This window comes from Pelophylax lessonae, assembly GCF_965119305.1.
Source record: "Pelophylax lessonae genome assembly, chromosome: 3".
Classification (NCBI taxonomy): Eukaryota; Metazoa; Chordata; class Amphibia; order Anura; family Ranidae; genus Pelophylax; species Pelophylax lessonae.
The window spans coordinates 193,395,562-193,408,179 of record NC_138770.1 but is presented as its reverse complement, the minus strand read 5'-3'; the positions used below and the strand labels follow the sequence as shown (position 1 = coordinate 193,408,179).

Sequence of the window (12,618 nt, the reverse complement as noted above, 5' to 3'; positions counted from 1 at the left end):
ACCTTCTTCCCCCCCCTCAGGCACTCACCTTCTTCCTCCCCCCAAGGCACTAACCTTCTTTCCTCCCCCCTCAGGCACTAACCTTCTCCCCCCCCCTCAGGGACTAACCTTCTTCCCCCCCTCAGGCACTAACCTTCTACCCCCCCCCCTCAGGCACTAACCTTCTTCCCCCCCCCCCTCAGGCACTCACCTTCTTCCCCCCCCCCTCAGGCACTCACCTTCTTCCTCCCCCCAAGGCACTAACCTTCTTCCCCCCCCCCTCAGGCACTAACCTTCTTCCCCCCCCCCTCAGGCACTCACCTTCTTCCCCCCCCTCAGGTACTAACCTTCTTCCTCCCCCCAGGCACTCACCTTCTTCCCCCCCCCTCAGGCACTAACCTTCTTCCCCCCCCCTCAGGCACTCACCTTCTTCCCCCCCCCTCAGGCACTAACCTTCTTCCTCCCCCCCCTCAGGCACTCACATTCTCCTTCTCCCCCCCCCCCGGCACTCACATTCTTCTTTTTCACCCCCCCCCCCCGGCACTCACATTCTTCTTTTTCTCCCCCCCCCCGCACTCACATTCTTCTTTTTCTCCCCCCCCCTGCACTCACATTCTTCTTTTTCTCCCCCCCCCCCGGCACTCACATTCTTCTTTTTCTCCCCCCCCCCCGGCACTCACATTCTTCTTTCTCCCCCCCCCCGGCACTCACATTCTTCTTCTTCTCCCCCCCCCCCCCCGGCACTCACATTCTTCTTTTTCTCCCCCCCCCCGGCACTCACATTCTTCTTCTTCTCCCCCCCCCCCGGCACTCACATTCTTCTTCTTCTCCCCCCCCCCGGCACTCACATTCTTCTTCTTCGCCCCCCCCCGTGCTTTACTTCCTTCGGCTCTCAGCTCACCTCAGCGCTGCAGCCAGAAGACGGAGGGGGTGGAGGCGGAGCCAATGCTAGGCGGCAAGGAGAGGAATTTGAAATCCTCCTCCGCTCCGAGAACCTCTTCTGCTGTCACATGAGGAGAGGAGGAGGATTGCATTGGCTCCGCCTCCACTCCCCTCCGTCTTCTTCTGACTGCAGCGCTGAGGTGAGCTGAGAGCCGAAGGAAGGAGGAGCATATTTGACACTCTGGGCTAATAATTAAAAACGATCCACACGAGACCCGGGGCTTTTTGGGGGCACACTCGGGGCTGAAGCCCCGGTCAGCCCCCCCCTGCCGACGCCACTGATCATATAGCTATAATATATATATGAGAAGTATAGTAAACATAAAACCCATTTAACTTATCAGTGTGTGCAGAAAAGGATCAGGCCTGAAAGAGGTAGAAAATGTCCATCTAAGATCTAAAATGTTGATATATTGATAATATAGCTGTGAGAAGTTGTATGAAGCTGCCACATAGCTTACTATGTTAAATTATAATGAAAAACTAGATATATTTATATAAATGACTCCTGTGCTGCCACTCTGTAATTTAAGTCTTCAAAGGCAAACCAACATTTGAATAAAATAAAAGACAAAGAATCCTACAACTAATGAGCTGCTGCTGACAACTTATATGTGTTCCCACAAGTAAGTTAAATACGATGAATATGTCATGATGTTGCACTGCTCTAAGATATTCACCCAATAAAAATATGTGAATCCCACAAATTTCTCCAGTGTTAATACAACAAACATCAGTACCAAAACAGATATTGTAAAAAAAAAAAAAAAAAAAATTGTACCAGCTAGACATGGCCTTTAATTATTATACAGCATGTTTATTACAGCATCTTTAAGGTTTCATATGTGGCATTAATTCTACAACAGTTTTTCATATTTTAATAAGTCAATATGTTGTGCTTCTCTAAAGCCGGCTAAAGATGGAACAAATCTCATTCAGTTCAGCAGGGACCAGCCGAGATTTGATCCATGTATGAGCAGACTGGTTATGCTTAAGTCAATCCATTGATCAACTTTGGTACAACCAGCCTGTTGGATTTTTATATGTGATTACTGCTGGCGACTATAGCAACTGAAGCAACTGCAAGCCCACTGTGTTTGTCCTGGACCTTGCACAGTTGTGCTTTTATAGAATACACATTACAGAACATCTGGGTGCTTTCCTTTTAAAGGTGCTCTCCTCCTAGGCATTCACAGGCAATGTGATGGACCCTGAACTTCAAAGCATCTGCATTGGATCCAGCCCATTGCTTGGAGTACCTGGGACTAGTTTTGAACAAGGCCCAGGTCAGGGTGTTGCCCCTTTGTGCTCATATCTGGACCCTTTGCTCCAAGAAGTGTCTGAGTCCAATTTTGCATAAGAATACTTGGCTTCACAGTGGCCTTGTTCAAGGTGGTGATGTGTGCACGTGGCTCCTGGCCTCAGCAGCTCAATGTGCTGACTGTGTGCGATAAACAATATATCTCTGGACTGGCCATTTGTCTTTCTCCCAAGATCTCTCGTTACCCTGGGTGGCTCACATGATGGATGTTAGTTTGTCGGGCTGGGAAGCAATCTTAGAGATGGAAATGGTCTAATGAAAATGGTCTCTAAAGGAATTCAGATTTCACAACAACATTTATGAACTAAGGCTCAATTTTCTATCCCTGATGTAGACCGACCAAACTTGAGGGATGCCCAACAAGGATTTAGTCAGACAATTCCAGAGACATAGTTTACATCAATCATAGTATACATTGTTGATCACCCCCTCAGTTTCTTTGCTTAGGAAAATGCCATGGTCTTATTAATGGAAGCCTGTGTCCTGTACTGTACAATAAAGAAAAAAGGATTTTTTTACTTACCTGTACAGTACAGGACATGAGCCACCCTCCTATTTTGTCGTAGCATATCCTCTTATTGCTTGCCAAAAAACGTAGGGTTGCTGGAAGTGGGAAGGGTTATATTGGTTGTCCTAACAGCTTTGTTTGCCATTGTCCTCACCTGCAAGTAGCAGCTTATCATGGTTTTGAGTAATGGAAGCCTGTGTTCCTGTACTGTATTCTAAGTAAATGGTTTTACAGGTAAGTTAAAATCCAATTTTTATTACATGGAGAAAAAATAGAGCACAAGTCATCAATTTTTTACTGCTGTTCTTGTTGGGGAGATTTCCTCACACAGGGTGCCCAGTGACTTCCTGTCTGTGTATCCCACTAAAGGTGATAAATGAACAGAAAGTAAGGGAAAACTCCTCAGCAGGAACACAGAGGGTATTAGGAACCTGGCAGAAGTTCTAACCCCTTACTATTCTATTCAAAACTAGATAAAATATGTTGGTTTCAGTTGAGTTTTAAGGATTGGAGCATGGCACATCTAATTGCCCATGTTGCAATAAATATATGGATTCTCTGAACCATGCAAAGTCAAATCTTCTGCTATGCAAATCACCCTTTATAAAAACTCATGTGGTTGACAAGCTGTGATCTCTAAGTCTAGGGTTTATCTTGTTTTAAAGTGATGAGATTAAGTTCACAAAGCCTTCAAGATGTTCTCCAGTCCAATAGAAAAGCAGGATATTGTTTAAAAGAGAGATGGAAACATAACAGATTAACACTTTCACCCACATGGCCCTCAGTTCTTTTAGTTACTGTAGCAGTGATCAGACAGGTTCTTTAGATGGATGCAAAATAAGTAATACAGAGGAAGGGATAAATAGTTCTTTACATTTTATTATAAAATATAGCCAGTGGCCAAAGAGATCTTTCAGTTACTCACTCTGCATAGCGAATAGTGATTTAAAATTAGGGATGAGCTGCCAGTGTGGACCACATTTTGCTTGTTTAGAGATTTGGCAAACAGAGAAACACAAATGGTGTTCAGTGAAGTTGAACCTCAGGTGGCAGCGGTAAGTAAATCATTAAGCAGCAGTATTTTTACTGCTTCTAAATTGACAGCTTCCCGGCAGCAGGTTGTTATGAGATGCTGTCAACTGCCGAGGTCCTAACAACTCCCCACCTAGCCCATTCAGCTTTCAGCCATGATTGTAGGCTGAATATACAAAAAAAAAAAACTGTCATAGGCCCCCTAACTAGGATTATATAGGAGAAAGACAGGCGCCACTCTAAGTGTAATATGACTCGTGTTAATTGGAAATTCAACATACTACATACTCACAATCGTGTAAGTAGAAAACAGCAATGGATATTCATCCAAGCAGTACGATAAGTCCGGGTGCCTCAGCAGAAGAATCCGACTGGTCCGCTGTGGAGATCCGTTGAAGCCGGTGTAGGACGGCGTATCCCGGACCCTGGGGACACTGTCGGAGCTTCCGGTGGCGTACTTCCGGCTTGGGCGTGGAGCGTGATGACGTTCCCGTTCACGTCATCACGCTCCATGCCCAAGCTGGAAGTACGCCGCCGGAAGCTCTGACAGTGTCCCCAGGGTCCGGGATACGCCGGCTTCAACGGATCTCCACAGCGGACCAGTCGGATTCTTCTGCTGAGGCACCCGGACTTATTGTACTGCTTGGATGAATATCCATTGCTGTTTTCTACTTATACGATTGTGAGTATGTAGTATGTTGAATTTCCAATAAACACGAGTCATATTACACTTAGAGTGGCGCCTGTCTTTCTCCTATAGCTCTCTGCAAGTTCATCTTCTTTACTTGTGACAGAGCAGCCTTCAAGTGTTTACAGACCTGCTGTTTTTTTGATGGACTTTATGAACATTATATGTGCCATGCATTTATAGTTTTTCCATTTGTCTGATATGGTTCTTATAGATGGTTTTTTATTGATGGTTATCCTTCGATTTTTTTGCGCCAGTACACCCCCGGTCCCCTAACTAAGATTGATACCAGACCCTCCAGGCCTGGCATGAATTTTAAGGGCAAAAAAAAAGCAAGAAAAAAAGTGTGAGTTCCCCCCCCTAAAGTTCACATCAGACCCTGATTATCGCTCGCAGTTTGACTGGCTGCATACTCGCCTCCTTCCCAAACCATACCAGGTCACGTGCCCTCAACATGGAGGAAGGGAGACCTTGCCCCCTATTTTCACTGTCAAATATGATCTTGTATATATTTTGTCAATGACATCACCTAGGAGACCCCATTCCTTTATTTATTTTTAGCGCTTGGGCCCCAGGAGATGTAGTTCGATGTGCGTAAGCGATAGGAGCTGATTGTGTCAGCAGCCAGCAGGCATCAGTGTTAGGACATGGATTTGCATTGCTGGATAACATGGCTGACAATTGATTTACATGGTGGGACACTTTTTTAGGTTTTATTTTTTTATTAAAGTGGAATTCCAGCCAAGAATGATAATCTCCCACAAATTTGTATGTGTAGCACCTTCCTAGGTAGGTGCGAGTGAGAAAGTATAGTTTTGAGCTCTGCCTGCTTCCCAGAGGGGCTGCAGGTAAATCTATATTGTTCTCTGCCTACCTGTTAGTGAGGTCTGCTCATTATGCTCAGAATGCAACTCGTTCTGTCTGCATAGTGTTTCACACTGGTCCAATAGGGAGGCATATTAGACAATGGGAGGAAACTTGACGAATGGGTGCATAGGTGTTTGATACAGCCCTGGTGATTTGGCAGAGGAAGAATGCCTCGCTGCATGCTGGGATACTGTATAAATACCATGGGCACATGTGCTTGAGGTCTTTCTCCCTGATAGCGGAGTCCCGGAGGGAGAGAACGGCTAGTCCTTAGCAGTACTGGTACTTAAGAACAGCCTCATTCCAACCTGTGTAAGTGGAACACTTGCAGAAATTCATGGTGTAATCTTCTATTGGCCTTTTCCCTTGTTGCAGGACATGCAGGGTGGACTTCGCAGTAGCTGTGCGCTGAGGGTCATCATAAAGGTGGGGCTTTGCCTCAAAAAAAGTATCCACAAAAGTCAGTACAGGGTTCTTTTTGTTCCAGTAAGTTATGGGCCCAAGTTTGGGGTTCCTTGGATAACAGGGAAATGATGAACCCCACTTTTACAGTCTCAGTGGAAAAGGTTCTAGGCTGAAGGGCCAAGTACAATAGGCAAGCATTTTTGAAGGCCCTGAGATGGTGTGCTCCTGTGACAAGAAAGCTGATGCAGCACTGGGAGATGGTTGGCTGGAATCCACAGGAGTAGGAGAAACCGTCAGATGCTGCAGACAACCCTCTTCTTGAAGTCTCTGTACTGCCTGAGTAAGGGCGGTGACTTGCAGGCACAGAGCCTCAAGCGGGGAACCACCTTTGTTGGCCTCTGACATGGCTGTATTTTACTGTCACGTACCTGATCCGAGGCCAAGGTGCTGAGAGGGCTCCCCTTGCAGCTAAGTGCGGTACACCCCTGAAGGTGGTATAGGAGTTGTAGCGCCCGAAGGAGCACAGTTTGCCAACCGGATACTGAAGAGCTGCGTGCGCCAACTTACCATTCTTCTGCTGGATGCTCCCATTCCCAGTATTGGCAGCAGTGCCAGTTCTTGCAAGGCCATTTCCCTGACAGTCCCACTCAGTCTCACCTCTCATCTCCTCTTCCTTTTACATGCATTCTCTTGAATGAGAAGATGATATGCACGCCCATCAGCCTCTCTGTGTTGGCCAGTGCAGCAGGATTGTGGCCTTGTTTTGGGAGCGAAGCTGTTTTAAAAAAAAGGTATGCAAATGGATTTTTTATATCTTTTGGGGCATACTAGGAAGCTTAATGATTGGTTAGGGTTGCAGTGACCCATTCAAAGCATTAAGGCTTTTCTTCCACTTTAATGAACTTGTGGAAAGTGTCATTAGACGTATTTACCCTGGAGAAGATGCCCTCAAGAGGGGATTTAATTGCGATATACAAATCTTTAAATGCTGACTCTAGCAGTGGCAGGAAACTATGTAACCTAAGATCTCTAAAGAAGACATATGCATACAATGTAGACAGACAAGTCTTAAACTGCGTAAGGGGTTCTTTACTTTTAGAGTGGCATACATGTGGAATTCTCTTCCACAGTAAGTGGTGTCAGCAGGGTGTGTAGATAAATTAAAAAAGGTTTTAATGCAATGTACAGGGTTATGGAAAATTATAGGGACATAAAAACACACAAACACTCAGGTTGAACTGGATTGACTGGTGTCTTTGTTCGACCTTGCTAAATATGGAACTACTGTATATATAGGTGTGCTTATTTACAGTTTACTTTTTCTTTTGTAATGATTATGGGTACTACGTTACTCACTGTGGATTGCTTTTTATTGGTGTATTTTTGGATCTTTGAGCCGGGTACACTTCATCCCAAAGGCCATAACATAGAGTTTGACTTGAACTGCTTTATATCTAATTATTAGTTTATAATTATGACCACTAGGTGGCCCGGTCTTAATTTTTGTAGGCATGATACAAGGAATTTATTTGTAAATTTACATAAGTATATATAGCGTATTCATCCTTTTTTATGCATACTCTACATTAATACTGATGCACTATATTTACAATAAATGAGCCATATGTCTGGTTATTAACACATAAACCCAAGTACTTTAAAATACTGGTACAATTTATAATACTAGGGTATTCGTTTATAGTTCTAAATGGATAATAAGGAGTCAAATGACATCGTAAGGCATGTATTTAATTTTTGTTCTTGACATATATCAACTATATAGTTGTTCAGCTAATTATGAAAGCCAGTGAATATAAACACAGAGTTGTATGCTGTTTGTGTGCCGCTGTCTCGCTGTGTGATCCTGGAGTGATGTTACCATGACTACAAGCTGGACACTATTTTGTTTTTTTTTTTTACAATAGTGTGTACTTATGATGAAGCACGATTTCACATATTAAAACTATTTTTATACATAGATTCTTGTAATGTTTTATGCAGCACATGTGATTGCCACATGATCACAAGATGTATTATTATTTTTAATATTTGCAAGCATTTACTGGTATGTACCCAAACAGCGCACCACTACACACATACTAATTTTCTAATTGATTCAAGACACAGATAGCTTGATTTTAGTGGTTGCAATTTCAAACTGAGTTATTTATACTAAACTACACTAGCAGCGCACCAGTGCCCCCATTACACATGTATTAATGAGCCTTAAAGCAGTAGTAAACCACCACAAGAATAAAAAACAAATTGCTCCCCCTGCAGGTTTAAGTCATAATGTACTATTATGCACCGCATACTAGCACATTATGACAGACTTACCTGCACATGGAGCTCTCCAGCGCAGCGCTGTCATAGATCCCCAGAGCTTTAATCTTTATCTGGGCTTCCTTCTAGGTTTACTGCACTTCCAATGAGCAGGGCCGCCATGATGTCACTCCCGCCCATGCACACGGTAGCTCCGGTCATGACAGGGGGTTCTGCATTTCACAGCATACTGTATGCCCTAAATGCAGAGCATCACTGTGTATGCATGAGTGATGTCAACAGCTATTTCCGATGTGAATATCTCCTAAACCAGTGGTTCCCAACTCCTGTCCTCAGGACCCACTAACAGGCCAGATTTTAGGTATTACCTTGGGGAGATGCAGACTAGAATATTGCAATCACTGAGCAGCAAATAATATCACCTGTGATGTAATTCAGTTATCTTGGAAACCTGGCCTGTTAGTGGGTCCTGAGGACAGAAGTTGAGAACCACTGTTCTAAATGTTGCACATTTATGAGATAATAATCAGTTAGGCCTGATTGTAAGGTTAAAAAAATGGAGTTTACTATTGCTTTAAGGCATGTCATCCTGCCACTATTCCTTTAAAGCTCATTACTTTGCTTCCCACAAACTATTTTGATTCAGTGTAAGTGATACCATACATACCGCATACTTGCCAACTGTCCCTTTTTTCCTGGGACAGTCCCTGCAAATAGGAGCCTGTCCCAGGTAATTTATATTGTCCCTGGAAGCGCCTGTTAATCGGGCTGCCTGTAAATGTTACGCAGAAGTAGTGCAGCTGAATGGGAGACTTTTTCCAACTCTGCTACTGTGGCCTTAGGTTTGAAATTCCCTTTTTAATTTCCTGTAATTCTCTCTATATTGGAGTAGACTCTATAATCTGGTAAATAGGCGAGATTAATTATGCAGAGTGGGCAGAGCTTCAGGGAAGTGGGTGTGGTAATTGATAGCTGTGCTGCAAAGTGTCCCTGGAATTTTTTTTTAAATGTTGGCAACTATGTATACCCTAGGACCTTACCTGGTGGTTCTTATCTACTGGGACAGTGTGAAAGCCAACAGCCAGCTTTACTACAGCAATTGAATTTTGGATACCAACTGTCGGCAGTAGCCAGTGCAAACTGATGACTTTGCAGTTCACAGAAATAAACCAACATTTTACATGGTATGTCAGGTTGGCACTTAAGAATTATACACTCTAAATGTATACTGACAGATATAGCCACTGTGCACACCAGTATATGGTGAACACAGAGCTCTCTAATGCAAGCAGATATGCTCACCAGTGTTTATTGAGCCTGAATGATTTGCCTCTATATTTCAGATCACTGTGTCAATTCAAATTTCACCACATACACAGCCTTCCAGATCAAATAGGATAATTCATTCTGTCAATACAGGATAAGCTGTGACTCAGAACTAGTTTTGACGCGCTTTGTGTTTTAAATTAAAGACATAAATGAGAAAATGTGAAAAGTCCTAACAAAGCCAACTTGTGGGCTGGAGAGCGTGACCTGACAGCCATGTCAAATAGATTGCGGCTAATTCTTTATGAAGAAAGCAAGGGTCCTTGGCCAAAATAAGGGGCTCCATAGTTACATAAAAGAACAATGACAAGGAAACAAGGGGGCCTTGTCTATGTATCATATAAATGAATGAACAAGAGCACAACTTGGGGCATACAAAGAAATCATTCACAAATCCCTCCCAGTGTACACATATCCTTCACTGTGTTTGTGGACTGGAAGCTCAGGCTCAGCAAACCAGCCAGCTCGCTCCACACATTTGCTTCTTTATGGTCAAAGCCTTGGTGCAAATTCTGAGAGCATTAGAACTGCAGTCAATTATGTAAATCATTTCCATGAGCACTGAGGCAAAAAATAAAGTTTTTGAAGCCTGATTACAGATGAGCTGGCTTCATAATACTGTACAAGGTGTGCGGCGACCCACACTATCCAATGAAAAATCTTTTTTTCCGCTGCTAAGGGTGGGCAGATTTAGAAGTCTGGTTGTTAGCAAATTAAGGTACACAACTGTCTGAGTTTTTGCATATTATTACATTACAGGCTATAAGTGGCCATTGTTTATAAAATATGTATTCAATGAATTCTGGCTTCGTTGGCTACCAAAACGTAAGTGTTCAAATCTAAAGCTAGCCATAGCTATATTGATGGATTTGATGAAATCTAACAGATTCCTCCATCCATGCTATACAATGTGATTGGATGAATCTGCAGTGCTGACTACTGCATTCTGACAGCTGGTGCTGGTGGCTATGAAAGGGGGGTGTCTCATGCATAATGTGGGACATACATAATTACAGGTAAGCAATGTGCTAAGGTTGTAGGGTTTTTTTTAAGCTAAAATTCAGGTTTAGATTCCAATCTTTTTATGCATTTAACAAAACAGGAACCCTATGAGGGGGAAAAGTAAATAGGCACTTGGTTACAGATGCCCAACAAGAATTCCAGGTTTGAATCTTTGATACATAGTTACATTGGTTTTGTTCGGATAATTGTAACTATGTATATACTATACCTGGTCGATGCCATGAGAGCGCATGTGATCAGCACAGGGCCAATCAGCACTGTCCAGACAGAGGGTCAGGAGCCCTGCAGCCTCATAGGACTGCTCAGTGTAGTATGAAAATTCCTCCTACAAGCTTCACCAGGAAAAGATAGAAATCAAAAGATTACTATATACTGATGATCTGAAAAGGTATTTAGCAGTTTTTATTTACTAAAATAATTGCATTTCCATGTTCTGTGTAATGTGGGAGACCAGATATAGTGAATGCAGAGTCCTGGGTTTAGTAACACTTTAAAGACTGATTATTTGGCATCCACTATATAGCATCTGCTGAACAGGATCCACCTCTGCACCAATCTATATACATTATGGATTGAGTCAGTAACCAAACTGTTACTGTTATTTCATTCATAACCAAACTGTTACAATGTGAGCAAGTAACCAAACTGGCCATTAAAATATGGTACCTAATGTATTTCTTTTTTTTCAACATTAGGCTTTATAAATTTGGTAAATTGCAGCCCGAAATTCAGACCATCTACCTACCCCTTCCCAGCTACAATTTATGGAGATTTTTACTAGACCTTTGTAAATCTCATGCACCCCTACCTGTTTTTAAAAATACTGAATGAACCCTCTGCACACTGCTATACAGGGGAGGACTTGGCCAGGGGGCAATTGCCCCCCCCCCATGCCACTCTGATGCCCAATAAAAAGGCTGCACTGCTTCTGCGACAGACATGCCTAAAGGATTCCTGGTGAAGAGAAGTAAAAAGTCCCCACCGCTGATGTACTGAGTGCAGGATAAAGACAAGGACAGAGCGCAGCCCTCCCCCCCCAGTATGAATGGTGTAAGCTGTGTCTGAGCAGAGGCTGGTTCCATGCCCCACTGGAGACTCTCCTCCTCCGGCCAGCCCCGACCAAGCTGTCCCAGCTCACCCCAACCGCCCCTGCTGGCCAGGTTGGGAAACAGGATTTGGCTGGTGAGTAGAGAGTACCTGGAGCGGAGCTTCAGCCTGGAATGGGGGTCAGGAGGAGGGAGAGTGGGAAGGGGGCCGAGTCGCTGCACCATGGGCCTCTGGTTTGTACTTGCCCCCTGGGCTAAAAGTTGCCAGTCAGCCCCTGCTGCTATACCCTTTCAAGCAAACTTTGCAATAAAACCGTGTAGCTCTCCCCCATTTTGTGTCTGTCTGACCCAGGTTGGCATTGTGTCCACAATAACATTTGCAGTGGCAAAGCAAAGTAGAACTGGCTAAAGAGAGATTACTTTGACGCAGTTAGCCAGCTTAAACATGTTTTGCAATATGTGTTACAGGTATATCTTGTTCCTACCTTTTTCTATACTCTCACCAGATCCTTGACAACCATCTTCATCATCACAGTCACCACTTTGATCCTCCTCACCCTCTGACCCCCCTTCTCCTCCACTACCCTCCGTAATGCGCCATCGTTCTGCCTTGATTCTTCTTTCACTGCCCATCTGAAAAGAAGAAAAGGACATTAATATAAATCTGGTATCAACTGTTTATTGTTTTCAGAAGTGATACCCAATTTATCAAACTCAACATCCAAACAAATTATATGGTAGCAAGCTTATGAAAATGTACATTACAAACAAACCACCGGCCATGAGCTTAAACAATTTTTTTTTTAATGGCCAGTTTATGCTGTAAAAGTAATTCAGGAGCCTTCAATCTTACTCCATCACTACTACAAACCTTAAAAAACAGGCAACCTTTGCCCTGATATCTCCCCACTTGCACCTAACATGTTCCTACTGCTGGAAGTGTGATCCTTAATTCGGAATGGCTAGTGGGGAGACTGGTGCGTTTCCCATGCTCGCTAGTCCCTTCGAGGTTGGTCCATTGTCAGTGCCAATCCAACTATCTACTAGACAAACATTTGTACATGTACCATGATACATACAAAGTTACCATCTTAAAGTTTTATAGGTCTGGCTCAAAAAATGTATGGTGTGAGGCTTTTACAGGTTTGCAATGTGCATATGAAAGACTGAAAGATTTGGTCATCTGAGATGCAATTAT

The 12,618-nt window shown here is 43.5% G+C and overlaps 1 protein-coding gene across 2 annotated transcripts in view; it reads right to left on the bottom strand.

Moving 5' to 3' along the window:
- The window catches only part of LOC309551571 (glypican-5-like), a 500,453-nt gene that overhangs the window by 95,408 nt on the left and 392,427 nt on the right, over positions 1-12,618 (bottom strand). For both annotated transcript variants that reach the window (XM_082252205.1, XM_082252206.1), the window contains one exon: positions 11,906-12,053. In XM_082252205.1, coding sequence (XP_082108331.1) covers positions 11,906-12,053 — 148 coding nt within the window. The remainder of the gene's footprint in view (positions 1-11,905; positions 12,054-12,618) is intronic.